The following is a 17,351-nucleotide window of genomic DNA, read 5'->3' on the forward strand; positions in this document are numbered from 1 at the left end:
TCCCTAGCATTTTCCGACTTATAAACTCTCTGACCCAAAAAAGCCTATACAAATTTTTATCCCATCAATTATATAAGCATAAAATGTGTTTTCAGGTGTGTATTTTGAACTTTACCGTAAAATAATTTTGGGCATTTTTCTTTGTTTTTCATATAGTAACTTCATTTTATTTTATTTTATTTATTTAGAATTGTTTATATTAAAATAGGCGATAATATACTAAACTCACGTACACACAATGCGGTTGTTAAAACTCGAACTCAAGATCTTAACACCTAAATTTGAAATTTCTTTTTTTTATTTATGCATAAATCAGCTAAGTGTGGAATGTAAAAGCAAAGACGAAACCATTAAGAGACTAATGTGGTCTCAACTCAACCTCAACCCACCCGTTTTTGCTATAAATATTTTGTGAAACTCTTAATTTGCCAACAAGAGCCTCCTCTTCAATTCTACGTATTTTTCTTGTTTTAGATCAATTTTCTACAAATTTAGTATACATATTATTACTATTTTTACACAAATTCTTAAAATTCAAGAGTTATTTTCACCTATTTTCCTTGCTCTTATAACCACATTGGATACCATTTTTGTGACTTTTCTTTATTCTCTTATTCTCCATATAATATAATATATTACTAACTTTCAATTTCGGCTGATTCACTTAATTAAGGTTTGTTAATCTCTCTCTTATTTTGATTAATTTTTGTCCACCTATGATTTGTGTGGTCTTGAAAAAAGTAAAAGTTTAAAAAATATATATTATATATGTAATATATATTTTTGGTTGTTTTGTAAAATATTAATATTTTGAGTTTGAACTTTTATATATATATATATATATATATTTTTCAGAAAGCTCCCCACATGAAATTAGCTCCGTCACTCCTAAAAGACCTCAATTTTTATTTCTACCTAGAAGTTCCCAAATCGATGAACCGGCTTTGAAGATTTTTTTATTAAATTTTAATATAATAAACAAAACGACGAATCTAGAAAATGAGACGTAATCTAAGGGGCATGTGCCCAGCATTTAAAAAAGTATGAAAAGGTATAGAATTTAGCAATTTAATATTATAGACAACATGATGAGACAAGAAACACCAAAACCACCGAAAATTAATTACGTTAACCAACCTGTTGGTTCCGCATAACCCCTGCATTGTAAACCGGAGTCATGTCCGGTTTAAACAGCCCCCAGTTCTTCTCCGCGAGCGGACCGGGTTTCTGGTTCTCATTGAACAAGGCAAAGATGTAAGTGTCGAACTTCCGGTTCGGCATCAACGGCGTGCCCTTGCCAGACTCCACATGCTTGATCAAGTGCCCGTTGTAATCCACGGCGTTCTGAACCGAGCAGACCGGGAACTCGCAAGACGAAGGCCAACCGGTCTCGGCCGCCACCAAGTCGACGTCACCGAACCCGACCGCCTTGGCCGCAGAGTAAACCGCGTCCATCAACCCGTCGAACATGTTCGTGTAAGACTTGCCAGTGAACTGGTCGTGCACGCCCTTGTTGGGTTTAAAGAGAGCGAAGTTTTCCTTTTCCGGCGACCACCCGAAATACGGGTACGGGTTGACCATAAACGGACCTTTGGTCTGGCGCAAGAACTGGAGCATGGGGGTCAGAAGCGGGATAACCTCCGGTCTGAACCGGCCCTGGCTCGGCGGTTCAGACGACAGCATGATCCCGAGCGAGTGAGGGGTGGAGACTTTGACGTCCTTGATGCCCTCGCGGACCAGAGCGTTGTGGAAGGTCCTCATGGCGGGGACGAGGCTGTTTTTAAGGTTGTCATCTCCCCAGTGGAGGACCTCGTTGCCCATGGCGATGTAGTTGATTTTTGTCTGGGGATAAAACGGCTTGACATGGTCCACGACCCACCGGCGTGCGGTACGTAGTTTCGTGAGGCTCGGGATATCCCCGTTGGGGATGGTGATGGTTAAGGAGATGTTGGTGTTGGCGAAGGCCTTGATGATGTCCGGGTTGGCGTCGAAGATCTTGACCTTGTCGATGTTGGTTTGGGTTTTGAGGAAGTTGGCGACTTGGGCCGGTGGGGGGAGGTTGTCGGCAAGGGTGCCGTAGTTTACGCCGATGGCGAAGGCCGTGGCGGCGAGCTGGATGAGGAGGAGGAGGGAGAGGAGGAGCTTTGTGGTGGCCATTGTGTTTTGTTTTTTGTGGGAATGGGAGTTGGGGTCAAGTACTTATAGTGGAAAATTGGAAGGAATTGAGGAGGAAATAGGAGAATAAGGGACCAATGGGATTCGGACATGTAGTTGGTCAATTAACAATTTGACAGAGATTGCCTATTTACAGTTAAATTCTGTTGTTGTTTTCTTGTTTAAGAAGATATGCTATTTTCTCTCCCCAAAAAAAAGATATGCTATTTATTACAATGAACTTAGTCTTCTTAATTATCCATCAAAAACTGAAAATAAAGTAGTTGTAAAAACTTAAAAATAACTTACTTAAAACGGCCACAAATCTTCATCTTTATGTTCACGTAATTAATTACGTAAAGAAAGAAGTACGATAAAATCATCATCAGTAAGTTATTTTTCTCCAAAACTTGAATTGCTTTACTAGTTAACTTGCCTATTTTCTAGTTCTATAAACCTTTTTGAAAGAGCTCATGATGTTTCAAAAAAGCTAAGGTTTCTACGCATAGAGAAGCATCTATGTTGTTGCTACATTGAAATGTAAAATTTTTGCGTTGGGTATGCCAACTCATCTTAGGCACTTGGCTATGGACAAAACTAGCCGTTACTCTATGATTCAAAACAGTTTAGTCATAATAAAATAAGTTAAAGACTGTATTTTAATCTAATACCGTGTTATCTTAACATGACGAAATGTTTTATAATATCACTAATCATTCAAGGAATTTTATTTACTGAAATAAATTTATAAAATAAATTTGTTGCGTCTTTTCTTTTAACTTGGAGCAGTGGAGACCGTGTCACTAAATGTGCACGTGTTTATTAGGACATTTATGACGACGCGTTGCAATCAGAAAAACGTAGGACCATCAACTTGGTCTGGCAGACTGGCATCCGATGCTTCACAAGCTCACAGTGAGCAAAAGCAAAAGCATCTTCTGAATCTCGATGTTACAAGTGTGAATGGGGACCCAAACCTTTTGACCTTACCTTCCCCGAGTGGCAACCGTGTTCCTTTTTCATTGGCTGTCGACCAAAAAACATATAATTGTCTAAAAGATTGGGCGGCAATTGCGCACATTGATTTTGGTTGTCTTTTTTGCTTTGCCTTTTTTGTTGTCTGGAAAAAATCATTAAAGTGCTGCGTTTGAGTGGTAAATATCAATGACGCGGTTTTCACACAACAAGAGGCTGATATTCCAAAAAGAAAGAAAAAGACTAAATAAAATAGCAAGAGCAAGAGGCTGACCGCTACGTCCAAGAACACACGGAAGGGCAGGCATTAGCATACCAAGACTGCAAGACACCTGCTCAAGGGCTCCATTGGTATTTTATTATACAAATTAAATAAAAATTCTGGGCTTCGAAACTTTTCATTTTGGGCTGCTAGATCTTTAGATCTTCAGCCAAGGGTTTAACACCTGTGGGGATTGATTCAATGGAAATGCTATTCTTATTGAACTCCCCAACTATTTGGCTGTGATTTAATGGTAGTTTATGTTTCTGTATTTGGTTAATGAATTATCTACCTCACTCAAGAATTCTATAGTGAGGTACTATTTTTTAACCGTTCGATTAAATCAGTTAATCGTTGAATTAAATTGATTAGTTTGATCCAAAAATTAAGAGTTAGTATTAGAATACATTCAAAGTTCTACAATTGAAAATCATGGTAAGAACATGTACAAGTGGCTTGCATGCCAACATTTAGTTTGTTTTTACTTGAATATTAACAAAAAATAAACATTGGTTGCATTAAGATATCAAAGCTCGTTAACTGCGTTAATTGCCAACTAATTCCTTGAATAAAACTTCACAAATGGCAGATATGCAAGTACCCACCTTGGATTTTGTCTGGATATAATAACAAAAATTATACATATTGCATGTTTTCCATTTGTCACTCATTCACATGTTGGGGTAAAATGGTCATTTTGTACACAAATGTTAGAACAAGTACGCTAATAAATAGAATCCCCCAGGTTCATAGCTTCTTTTCATTTGCATATGCATACCAGTTCTTGTAAAACTTACCATTGATGAAACAATTTGTGGGCTAGCTAGTTTGGAAAAAAGCCTTTAATGAGGACAAAGACAAATACGTATACGTTGTCATCCTCTGACAATAATCTTATTACATGAGCAACACGTGATAGATAATAACATTAGAACAAAATTGTATTCAAATAAATGGCAAACATCTTGTAAAAGTAAAACCCTTCCGCCCACCCCTGACTCTCCTCTCCCTGATTTTTAAGATGTTGCGGCGGCGGCGTCCTCTACACTACCAACACTTACTGGTGTCTGATTCAGAGACGGAATCCGACGATCTAAGTGAACATTTTAAGGCTCAAACATCATTGATAAAAAGATGGGGAAAACGAATTGCAAAGGAAGGATCTAAAAGTAAGAAAAAAAATAAGGAAAAAAGCAATGAAGGAAGATGTGGGAGTGCAAGGGCATTGAAGGAGGATCCAGGTTCCAAAATGCTAATTTCCATTTGATATCTAGTATTTCTGAAACATTTTCTCCTTTCATGTATTCTATATAATAATATATATCATTAATTTCCCTATTTTTAGGTTACTTTTGGCTTTACCACATTATATATATATAGCTTTGTAATAATAATATTAACACAAAATATATATAAAAAGATTTATCTGGGTTAGGTTCTATGAGAGCAACATGAACTATATTTTTCTTTAGCTCTGCAACAAAATGTATTGAGCTGAGGCTGTCACTTGCAGGAAAATGCAAATGCCACCTCATTTACAAAAGTAATTAGGTATTTTATTATTTTCCAATTTTATTTTTTGCTTAAAAAAGCCATAGGGTGTTAGGTTTTAACCTTATATTATATTGTCACCTACCACCCAAAAAAAAAAAAAAAAACTTTATAATAATAAATATAAAGTCCATTTTGATAAACCAAAAGAATATAGAAAAGATAAATTAAATCATCGTATAAATAAATCTCAAAACACAAGCAATACATGCATGTACGCTCACTTCTGATATAGTTTTTTTCAGTTTAAACTTCTCTCCACTACTATGAACCAACAAGAAGGATTTTGTAATGCAGAAGTTGTGCTGAAGATTGCAAAACATTATCAAGAACAGATGAAACATATTCCGATCCCGAAGAATCGCCGGAAGGACGCCGTCTTCGTCACGTGGTGGGCACTAGCAAATTCCATGAAGCAGTTTTATGGGCAGCCATTGCACTACATGACTCAAGTTCTGGTAAAGCAGTGGGATGAGTCAAGAATTGGCAGTGTGGAAGAAGAGAAGCCGATGGACAACATTATTCATCCAAGGAGAGCTGAATCTACCATTTGGGACGTTGAACAAGTCCACAGGCAATGCACTTCTCACATTCATTTGGCTAAGCTCTGGCTTTCTGACCCCGACTACTATTCTTTTGTTGATGAGGTCATCCCCTCGTCCAAGCTGGTTGCATGAATTTTTAATTTTCCATTTCGAATATTAATGTTAATTAGATGTGTGGGATTTATAGTGACTGATGGTAATTTGAAGTGTTGCAAAAACTCATTTGTAGCAAATAAAATTGTAAATATTTGTTGTTTTGAAATGCCAAATAATCCAAATGGTTTTATCAGGGAGATGATTTTGGCACTACAAATTTCACCTTCCACATTCTTCGATTACGCATGAGGTAACGTAAGAGTGATTGGGGTGCCAAAATCATCACCTTTTTATTATAGAAAAGAAAATATGTGTTTATCTTTCTCTTATGACATTATTGGTAAGTTGTTCGGCTTCCTAAATCTATTTGTCCTCTATATGGGTAACTAGTTAAACACCCTTCTAGTGCATGTACAAATACAGATTGTTTATGTCAGAGTGTGTGCGTGTTAAGTGTGAAAGAAAAACAGGTAAAACGTGAGGTGTGAAGACAATCAATGAACGTTGTTGTCAAAACTTGTTTAAATTTCGTGACAACCAAAATCTAAATTGGAATTTTCCCATTTATGGCAGTGCTATTATCTCTAAACATTTTTGGATTCATGATTATCTCTAATTAAAAATACAAAAAGAAATCGAAATCATGAGAATCTTCAGCAAGCTAACGAAGTGCTCATGTTCACCAGAACTATTCATTCTAGTTGCAAGCTAACGGCGTGAATTTTATCTGGATGACAAAAAGGATTACCATATTGCATGACTTTCACAAATTTGGGCAAAATGGTCATTTTTTCGTACAAATATGAAATATGGAAATGCACAACCTGAATTTTATCTAAGTGATAACGAGGTTACCATATTTCATGTCTTCCGTATGTTAAATCTTTCACAAAATGGGGCAAAAATGGTCATTTTATCGTAAAAGTGTCTAATATGCAAATGCACAGGTTACCATATTGCATGTCTTCCATGCATCGTCAATCTTCCACAAATTAGGGCAAAATGGTCATTTTATGTGATAATAAGGTTACCATCTTGCATGTTTGCCATATGTCAATCTTTCAAGAATTGGGGCAAAATGGTAATTTTAGTACAAATCTTTACATTATAAAAGAAACCACAAGGTTACATATCTTTCAAGGCGTGAAAATTGAGATGAAGGGTGCATCCCTGCTCAGCAGCAGGGACATAGTTGGCCATAAGGAATGCCATGCGTTACTCAGAATAGCTAAACTGAGAAGGTGGGGGAGAAGAATCTCTACCGGTCATCGGTGGCTTTTGAATGGTTGGATTGCTGAGAAGAGGACTCCACAATCACAAAGTCAATATTCGGTAAATTTCTAATTAAGATTTGAGTCTATTTTGTTTTCGGAAAGCTTCATATATTTATGTGTTCTTAACCCAGTATTGAATTTATGATGGCAGCACTACCCTTCAGGTGATCGTATCTGCAATACCAAACATGAAGTGATGATTCATGCTTGGCAAGATCAGGGCATCACCTTAATTGACGATTATAAGAACCCGGTAATTATTTTCATGAACAATAATAAGCTGCCTGCTGCAACTCAACTTTCAAACCTCAGACAAACAAAACACCAAACGAAAATCCGAAGGACCGAAATCATGGACAGCAATAATCCACAGCAAGCTAATGAAGCTGCTCCTGTTCAGCAGCATGGCATGTCGTGGAGATAGTCCAAGATCGGGCACGCCGCAGGTGGATGCAGCACCATGCCACATCCACCTTCTTCGACTATACATCCCGCGGGGTATAGCTAGCTGGCTCTTTCTGGGATGGGTGGTCGAAGAGCGACGGATGCCCACCAGGAGACTCTACAAACATATTACCAAAAGAAGGAAAAAACTTGAACTCACAGAGAATCTTCAGCAAGCTAGTGAAGCTGCTCGTGGCATGTCGCCATTGTCAACGACGGTACACAAAATAGAAGAACTAGCAAGACGAAGGGAGAGGAAGCTACCCTTTTCAGCTGTTTTTCTTGACTTTTGTTCATCTTTGATATAGCAAAAGTAAATCCACTACTTGATGTATATTGTTCTTGGATTAGACATGTTAAAAAAAAAATTTAAGTTATTGAATTGCCGTTTTCATCACTTGGTTTGATCTGTATTTACTTATAGTTTGGGTTCTGCACACGTCTTGAATGCCTATGCTTTCTTTGGTCCTTCCCAGTGTTGGTATATAGACATTTCGACACAAGAATTTACACATAGTTGAAGTTAAATTTTCAATTCCTACCACCATTTGGCTAAGCTCTGGCTTTCTGACCCGGAGTACTATGCTAGCTCCTCATCTAAGTTGGTTCCATGAAATTTAATTTTCCATTTGAATGAATTGCTTAACATTGGTTTATTAATTAATGTCAACGGCGTCTAGTCTTGTGGAAAAAGATCTTGACTTGCAAACAAGAGAGTTCTTAGGTTCAAACCCCATGACATCATTTGTATGTGTTTGTGAGAAATCCTCTGCCCTATAATTTAATGAAGTATATATATCACATCAGCAATATGGAGACGGGACATACTTATATAAATGGTATATATCACAATTATAATATAATCCAAATGGTTTTATTATAACTAAGAAAATTAATATGTGTTTATCTTTCTCTTATGTCATAATTGGTAAGCAGTTTGGCCTCCCAAATTTATTTGTCCTATATTTAAACACTCTTCCATTGCATGAACAAGGACAGGTTGTTTATGTAAGTGTGTGTGTGCATGTTCAGTGTGAAAGGAAAAAAGATGAAAAGTGAGGTGTCTAGTCATTTATGGTCTTCCCTTACTCTGGATTTTGTCCGTTTTGGTAGTATTATTATTTGTAAACATTTTTGGATGATTATCCTTAATTTTGGTATGCTTTAAATTTGTACATTGTATCTATAACTTTTGCACGAGTACCCCCTAAGTTTTGGTTTTTTAACAATTTGGCCTTACGGTTTTCTCTTTTCTAATAATAACCCATATGAATCCTGACCCCCGACGAAAAACCTATTTTGGATTAAAAATGCCTTTTCCTATATTTCTTAAGTACATTCATATGTGGAAACCCATGACTTATGAAATATCAAGCACCAAACTTTCTTTGAGTCATCCATTAAGTATACATGCATATATCATTGGATTAAACTAAATTAAATTATTATGGGATGTACATATATATATAAGTCAGGATCGAGGATATTAATTTTATCAGCACAAATTATTTAGAAAATTTTACTTTGGAAGTTCATAGAGTTATAAATTAAATATATACGAGTGAGGTAGAGCGCGGGAGCATATATAAATTTAAAGTTTTGTATTTCTATGATGAACTAGAAGTTCCATGTTCTTCATATTGCATCGTTAGCCACATGCATTAACCTTTATTACACGTACATTAATTTATGATTACATATATTTTTACTTGCATACATGATTGATAGGCTAATTCATGCTCTTAACAGGCAGCAAGAGCAACACAGTGATTTGAAAAAATTATATTACGAGGAGCACAAATTTTGGTCTCTTTTGTTAGATTAATATAAGAACCCATGATTACGCAGATAAATAGTTTTCTGACCGTACATCTTATGGTATTTAGCAGATAGAACCCTTCTGAATAATATTAGCAGGGGCACAAATGAAAACGAATTTACAAGACTGGCTAATATATATATATATATAGGAGAGTTGAGCTGCTCAGAAGCATCACCTCGCGTACTGTAAGCCGCCTGCAACTTCTCAACCTTCAAACCTTAGACAAAAACAAAACATGAACAACAATAATCCGCAGAGAGCTAATGAAGCTGCTCCTGTTCATGAGCAGCCTGGCATGTCGCCATTCTCAATGGTGACAGTGGAGAACGTCCAGGCACGGGCGCGCCGCAGGTGGAGGCAGCCCGATGCCACATCCACCTTCTTTGACTATACATCTGGCCGGTATAGCTGGCTTCTTCCAGGATGGGTGGTCGAAGAGCGACGGATGCCCACTAGCAGGCTCTACAGAGTAACCATGTCTCCATATACCTTCTTTTTTTTCCATTGTTGGTTTGGTGTTTTTGTTTATGTGAAATTTTTTTTTTTCTTCGGATAATTAAGGTTAAAAATAATTTAAAAATAAAAGGATCACCAACCAGATATGAATCGGTAGTGGAATTCACAGATCTGATAGTTTATGTTGTTGGATTATTTTTCTTGTTGAAAATCATTTGCATGCATTGATAAACAAAACAATTACAACGTTTGGGAGGTCCAATACCCTTTTTTTGTTGTCGAAATTACAAGACCAACAAGAGTGATTTGTTTGTGGATCTGACGTTTTTGTATCTAAAATTAAAGGATTGTGAAGGGAATTTTCTAAAATTGAAAGATTTTATGAAGGGAATTTTCTGAAATTAAAAGATGTTGTGAATGTAGTTTTGAGACACTAAAAGATCGTGGAGGGAATTTTTTTGAAATTAAAGGATCGTGAAGGGAGTTTTTTTAAACTAAAGGGTTGTGAAGGGAATTTTTGTAGTTAGTTGTGGGGAAATTTTTTTTTGCATACAATTAGTGTATATAACGTTCTTTTTATAGTTATACCCTAACGTGTTGATCACGTAATCAGAAAAGAGGCGTGTAAACACACGTGGCATGTAAGAATTTCTTCTCATATGACCATATATATCTCCTCTCCAATCCCCTTGTATATGTCTAAATTTAATTCTTACATTTCCTTTGATAAGATGTAGCTTGTCTTCTTTTTTGGTAGGCTTTATTTATGTGTTCTTAGCTGAATATTGATTGAGTATTCAAATTGCTGACTATTGAATTTGTGATGGCAGTACTATTACGAACCTTCAGGTCGTCTGTATAACACCAAATATGAAGTGGTTCGTGTTTGGGCACAGAATGGCATCATCTTGATCGAAGACTGAAGATACTTATGTCTAGTGTTTGATTCTGCAGATGTTTACATGACCAAGGACCTTCTTTCAGCTGTTTTTCTTCCTAGCTTTCGATCATTTAGAGTAGTTTTGATGTACAGCAGAAGAAAATCCACCAGTTCATGTATATTGTTCATGGAGTGGTTTTCAATTGCCTTCATAGCAACTGAACGGAATGGCCACCGAATTCAACCAGGCCAATTTGGAAGATCATATATTTTTAGCTTATATGATGAAGTTTTGTTAACAACCAGCTTAATTACCACCACATTATAATTAGGAATAGGGCAGTTAATTTTTATTTTTATTTACCAACACTTATGTTTTGTTTTGGATTAGTTTAATTAAATCCGGAAGTAAATATATAGATTATAATCTTTTTGAATACAACATAAAAAGGTCAACTATGACCAAGAGGTTTATTGTCCGATTTTTTGTCATCAGGGGTCAATAATTTTACTGAAGGCCTTCAAGGTCCTCACTTTCACTCAACATGCCGAAGGCAGTTACTTGCCTTGCCTCCCGAAGGCACATACACCTGTTGAAAACCCTTGTCATCATTCATCATCCACCACTTCACATCTATCTTTATGGACCAATTTTGGACATCAATATAAGTAGTTTACTATGTATGTGGCTTATTAATCCTTGGCTATAGGTATCTGCCTGGAGTTGTTGAATTACGCTCGGCAGGAACCCGAAAAATATAACCAGCTGCTTTACTTATGCACCAACGCAGTTGAAAATTTAGTAAAGAGAGCATTATTCAAAAGAAAAAGTGAAGTATTTGATAATTTATAGTCATATCAAGGTATTTGCCCGGGTAATTCAAAAGTGCTAGCCTTAGTCTTTGCTTTAATTTCAGTGAGGCTCACATAACATTTAACTGAACAGCAGACCTAAGACAACGTCTCATCTGCGGCTTTTTAAATGTTGATAACTTGTATTAAGAAATTGATGAATATGTTTGGTAATTAATTTTAGTTTTCAAAAAAACAGAAAAAATTGAAAATTGTTTAAAAGTTGTTTGGTAACTAATTTTAATTTTCAATTTTAGTTTATGTGAAACTTGAAAATTGAATTTTTTGAGGTCAAATTGTGAAATTGAGATCTTAAAATGAAAGTGTATGTGACAAAAAAGTTCGTAGTATTTTTCAATGAATTTTGGATATGAAGGTCCCAAGGGTCGAATGCAAGAGTTGAGAGGTCCCGAATACCGATTTTTGATAACTGGAGTGCATTGGATGTGTAGTGTTGTAAAATTGGAGAATGAAAAAGGAGCGTAAATTTATAAATAAAAAAAACGAAAATTGAAAATTGAAAACACATTCCAATTTTTTTTAAAATAAAGGTGATTTTGAAACCCCAAGCCACCCAATGAATATTTGTGTAAAACCCCCTCCTCCAATCGCTTGTGTTTTAAAAAAAAAATAGATGGTTTTGAAAACTAGATTTCACTGTAACTAAACATGTTTTTAGTGTTTAGTTTTTTATATAAAAAATTGAAAAAAAAATGGTTATCAAACAACCACTAAATATAGCGTTTATTTTTATTAACACTTATGTTTTGTTTTGGATTAGTTATATTTAGTTGTCTAAACTCAAAATAAATGTCCTTTCATTGTTCTAAACTTCTAATTAAGTACTTGATTCCTAATCAGTCTGGCTCAAAATGCTTAATTATGAATATCATTATATCCTTTTCTTCTTTTGTAAAAGACTAGGGTTCGGACATTTTAAAGTTTGGAGAGCTTTTATCTTTCTCTGTTCCTTACATGCCGTCACTTTTCTCATATCGACCTTGTGAGCTTCTGAGCCGTGAGAATGGAGGAGGGTAAACAAGAACATGCGATAGGGATTGATTGTAATCTCTTTCTAACTTAGGACGTGTCTATGGGCTAAAAGAAAAGGATTACAATCAACCGTGACAAAAGAAGTTGAGGAATCGAAAATATAAAGCTACTTGGTTGATGAGTTTAAGTTTTCATGGGTCAAACTTGCCATATGAAACGTTGACTTTTCGCCTGAAAGTGTAAGTTGTGACTATGCATGTGAATTATTAATCCTTAGCTGGATTTCTGCTATGCTGTAGCATTTAGATTTGCTTGAAACTCATAATTGAATTACATTCGGCAGGAACCCAAAAATACAACCAGTTGCTTAACATATGTACCAAGGCACTTGAAAATTAGGTTAGCAACGAGAGCAACAGAAACAATGAAGTATTTGATAATTTATAATCATATCAAGCTATTTGCCCTGGTAATTTAAAAGGGCAGCTTGGTAGTGTAGCTTTAATTTTAGGGGGCTGGCTCACATAGCATTTAAGTTAACAAGAGAATAAAGACAACGTTGACAACAAAGTCATGAGTATTGATTTGAATTAGATGAAATTACCATAATATCCTTAAACGTGTTCTTTTGAAACTCAAAAACATAAATGTAACTCCCCACACCAAGCAGGCCCACAACACATGATTGAGCTTTTCCAAAACAAAATTTAAAACTCATTCACCAAACCCAAGAGAAACGTTAGCCACTTAGGATATCTCATGTGACTAATACCTAACTTTTCTTAAATTTTATATGGATGATGACAAGGTTACTATATATAGCAGAAAATTCACGAATGTCTCATATGCAGAAAATTCACAACCTAGATTTTATCTGGATGATAATAAGGTTACCGTATTGCATAAATTTCTACAACACCAAACACTTCATATTTGGGCAGTGCATGGCCTCGTGATCTTGATTGAGGACTGAAGATAAGCAGCTGGTAATTGATTGTCATATAATCATATTCACATATGTTTGTGTCTGATTCTGTAGGTGCCTTTTATGATCAAATTCACTCAGGAAGTTGCAAGGGATCTCATTCATCAATGCGATTGAGCTGCGAAGTTGCCAACCGTAGGACTTTTCGACCGTTTTTTCTTCTTAGCTTTCGCTCGTTTGGGGTAGCTTTGATATGAAAGTAAATCCACCAGTCGATGTATATTGTTCTTGGATTGTAACATCTGTAGTTGTCAGATGATCTTTCATAACAAGTTACAAGCTAATGCAGTGAGCAAGTTTGGGTTCTGCATACATCTTCAAATTCAATGCCTATACTTTGGTCTTGTTATATACACATTTCGATATACACAAGAATTCACATACAGGTGAAGTTAAATCCTCTTATGATCTTTCAAATTTTCAATGGAATGGCCACCAAATTCCCCATCAGGCCAGAAAACCATCATCTTCTTGGCAAGGATGGGGCAATAATCTCCAATTTCTAAAGTCATTAGTTTTTACTTTATATGATCAATTCATTCTGAATCCAAGCAAAGAAAAACATCTAAAAGACTACAAGCCCCTTTAGACAGGTTTCCTCCTTTGACAGACTCTCACAATGAAAGGGCACAGCAAGACCAGCAAAAAATCACACATCAACGTTATTATTGGGTTAAAAATTTCATAATTCAAGTAAACATTCTGGTTGTTCAGCTGGGGAAGTTATGCAACTCAGCATTTGTAGAAAAAAGAAAGCGATACAATGACAAAACTTACTTGGCCCACACAAATAAGGGGAAAGGGATACATTTATGAGGATATCAAAGAACAACAACAGATTCAATAAATTTAAAAAAAAAACTTATGCACCGTAGTCAAGCAAGAACTGAGTACCACCTAGTTCGGCTGTTGATGCTGCTGGACTGAACCTGCATCAATTCCAAAACCCTGATGGTGCTGCTTGATGTGAGCGCAGAGTACGTAAAAGAATAAGGTATGATTCCCCAGCAAGAACGAATATTGAAAATTTCTTCACTATAGCATGCCTTATTGCTCTTCATGTTGGCTATATGAACTTGCCTTCATGTTCTGAATCTCTGATTCACACTTATTGAAGGGTCTGGGAAAAAAAAATTATGAAAAGCCGCATTACAAGTCTCTCTCCAAGAGCTCTCTCATCTTAAGAGCCCAAAATCTGTACATCTCAATGAGTCCATAACAAAGAGTGCCTCCGCCTATCAGGCTTGTGTCTCCTAATATGATCATTGTTTATGGGCTTCAACATTCTATCTGCCTCAATTTCAGACTGAAGCAGAGACTGCAGCATCTTCAACTGTCCACTACATTGCTTGTGGTCAGAAGAGTAGGCACCATTAGCATTCTCTTCATCTAGATTAAACTCTCTCTGGTAGGGTGACTGCCATTTCGCTTGCAAATAAGCAAGTGATCTCCATGGAGGTAGAGGCATTGAGTTCTGCTTCAGGGAAGATCTAGCAGCTTCAACCATAACTTGAAGAAACTGTTTCATCCTAGTCAAGGAGCCCACATAAACAACTGGTAGTGAATTCAATATTCTATCATACGAGTGAACAGCTCTAGCTATTTCAAAGTGGCTTCGGAAATCAAGGTCAATGATGAGACGCTCCGAGCTCCCTGAATTGTTGAAGTTGACCACATCAACATATTCATGATCCCCTGTGAAACGACGTTACAAAACCAAAACTGTCAAAAATGATTGAAGTTGAGAATTCCCACTCCTCAAATAGAATCAGAAACCTACAAAACCCAGTTAAATTGAGCAGACAGGACAATTCCCACAAGCCCGCCTGCCCATTTTCATTTTGTGGAAACAATATTGAAAATAGTATACAAACTATATAAGAGACATTCTAAACAGATTGCTTAATAGAGTGTGTGGGATCACAGAATCGATATAATGGTACACTCTGGGTTTGGTTGACGTCCAAAATAGGAAACAGATATAAACAGAGTGTTTTATGCACCCAACAAAAGAAAAACTGCATGAAAGAAAAACCCAAATTCTATAAAATAAAGGTTTAGCAGAATTGAGGTGAATGGCATACCTCCAGGGACCTTGCCACTGCCCTGCCATCTTGCCACACACACGGCAGCATCATAACCAGAAAGCCTCAGAAGCTTAACCAGAGAAAACTTGAGGCAGCTGGCATTGCATGGACCTGACTTCACAAAATGAAGATCGTTCTCACTGATAGACAGTATAAGAGAATGAACCACTGACGTCAAGTCCTTTTCGTACTGAGCCACTGAGCGCTTGTAAAACTGCGACAGAATGCAACACCATTCAAAATTGGGCATAAATTACAGGTAAGACATGAACACATGAAATTGCACAAGTTTAACAAAAACCCAAAATTGCACATAAGTCGTAGGGTGCAAAAACAATCAATTTTGAATTCGAAAAGCTAAATTCAGCTTCCAACTCCTAAAGGTTGGAAATTTATCAAAAATTCAACAGTTTGACTCGGAATTTAGAATTAGTCAAAATAAGCAATTAACAAAAAATAATTAGTTACAACTTTAAAGTTCAGAAATTTATAAAACAAGCTAATGAAAATTAGTCGTACCGGAATTTTATCAGCGAGGTGAGCGAGATCGGAAAGAGCAGAATCGCTGTCGCTGCTGCACCAAGACTCAGCTCCGGCGCTACCATTTTCCCAGAAATCTGTGACCATTAAAGCGAGGTCGTGCTCGCTCTCATGGCTGAAATTCCCTCCGATCTGACCCCTCATCCACACGTCACCGCCCGCCATGCACACCCGGCAGTCCATTTCCCCAACCCCAAACGGCGCTGTTTCGGTTCTCAGCGATCACCACGACCCTTCCTCTTCCTCAAGCGTGGCAACCATCTTGTAATTCAATGTTGGAGAGCGACACACCCAATCATTTCTCCAAGCCCTAGCTCGCCGCAGCTCAAAATTAACCCAAAAAAAAAAAAAAAAGAACAAAAGCTTCGTAATTTATAAAACAAAAAATGAAAACTTAAAAAAAGGGTTCGAATTCTGTGCTTTCGTTTTTGTTTTTGGTTTTGTCGACTTTCTTTGTTTTGGCAAATGGTGATTGGTTTTCAAGAAATGGGGTTTTTGGTGTTTGATTTTAGGAGGGAGAGAAAAGGGCGTCTATGGCTTTCTCTCTCTAAAACCCAAAGGATGGAACGAAAGCAATGGGATAGGAGACTTACATATAAAGCGGGGGGAGGGGAGGGGGAGAGGGTGGGTGTGCGGCAAAGGACGAAACTACCCTTGTTTGTTTGCTTAAGCACCAAGAAATTCTCTGGCTAAATCACACCGAAATAATCGAAGCAGTGGATAAGGTGAAATTGTATTTGGACGGTAATGAGGTGTGTGTTCTTATGAACGATCGGTGCTTTCTGGATTCGTTTCTTTATTAACACACATAAATATCTGTCATTAACAATTTTCACTTCTTAATTGGCTTTCTTGTTGTTTGTTGCTCATATTTTCAAATTTTATACCAACCTTTTTTCTATTTTTTTTTTCACCAGTTGGTATTTGTTGGGTAGTAGGAATATCCTAACCTCCTCCATTTCACAATGTTAATTAAACTATTTTTAAAAAATTAAAAATAATATAATTTTTCTTGTGTTTAACACGTGAATAATATGAACAGAAAAAAATAAAACAAAACTGAATTTTAAATTTTGTTATAACGTTAGATGGAAACTTTTCGACGGCCACGTAGCAAGATGAGTGACATACATTTATGAATTTACAATTGTTAATAAAGCCGCGTATAAAATTGAATGACCCCTACATAGCAGGATAAGTGACATACATTTATGAATTTACAATTGTTAATAAAGCCGTGTACAAAATTGAATGACCCCTAATCTATCACCAACCAATTAGTCTCAATAATTGCATGCTAAAATTGCTAATAAATTGTGTAATCTAACAAAACCCCCTTTTAGTATGAGAACTGAGTTGATAAGGACATGGGCATAATGGGAATTCCGTCAATGGAAAATAACATTATATCCCTTGGGGACCAAGTCTCCAATCA

The 17,351-nt window shown here is 36.5% G+C and overlaps 3 protein-coding genes across 3 annotated transcripts in view; 1 reads left to right on the forward strand and 2 right to left on the reverse strand.

Annotated features, from left to right (window-relative positions):
* The window catches only part of LOC18784947 (glucan endo-1,3-beta-glucosidase), a 3,187-nt gene extending 975 nt beyond the window's left edge, over positions 1-2,212 (reverse strand). Inside the window, exon 1 of the mRNA XM_007220253.2 lies at positions 1,138-2,212. Coding sequence (XP_007220315.2) covers positions 1,138-2,157 — 1,020 coding nt within the window. The 5' untranslated portion in view covers positions 2,158-2,212. The remainder of the gene's footprint in view (positions 1-1,137) is intronic.
* Positions 4,391-5,619, forward strand: LOC18786860 (protein RDM1). The gene is made up of 2 exons (XM_020557432.1): positions 4,391-4,632; positions 5,240-5,619. The coding sequence occupies exons 1-2, from the start codon at positions 4,413-4,415 to the stop codon at positions 5,617-5,619; spliced, it is 600 nt and encodes a 199-aa protein (XP_020413021.1). The 5' UTR covers positions 4,391-4,412.
* Positions 13,930-16,491, reverse strand: LOC18787253. The gene is made up of 3 exons (XM_007218679.2): positions 15,896-16,491; positions 15,374-15,590; positions 13,930-14,984 (listed from the first exon to the last, which is right to left on the reverse strand). The coding sequence occupies exons 1-3, from the start codon at positions 16,097-16,099 to the stop codon at positions 14,494-14,496; spliced, it is 912 nt and encodes a 303-aa protein (XP_007218741.1). The 5' UTR covers positions 16,100-16,491; the 3' UTR covers positions 13,930-14,493.

This window comes from Prunus persica, chromosome G2 (genome assembly GCF_000346465.2).
Source record: "Prunus persica cultivar Lovell chromosome G2, Prunus_persica_NCBIv2, whole genome shotgun sequence".
Classification (NCBI taxonomy): domain Eukaryota; kingdom Viridiplantae; phylum Streptophyta; class Magnoliopsida; order Rosales; family Rosaceae; genus Prunus; species Prunus persica.

Coding starts and splice junctions, on each gene's coding strand:
- LOC18786860 (XM_020557432.1), top strand. CDS start 4,413: ATGTTGCGGCGGCGGCGTCCTCTACACTACCAACACTTACTGGTGTCT. Junction 4,633..5,239: donor GGCATTGAAGGAGGATCCAG/GTTCCAAAATGC, acceptor TTTGTAATGCAG/AAGTTGTGCTGAAGATTGCA.
- LOC18787253 (XM_007218679.2), bottom strand. CDS start 16,099: ATGGACTGCCGGGTGTGCATGGCGGGCGGTGACGTGTGGATGAGGGGT. Junction 15,591..15,895: donor ACCTCGCTGATAAAATTCCG/GTACGACTAATT, acceptor ATTCTGTCGCAG/TTTTACAAGCGCTCAGTGGC. Junction 14,985..15,373: donor CAGTGGCAAGGTCCCTGGAG/GTATGCCATTCA, acceptor GTCGTTTCACAG/GGGATCATGAATATGTTGAT.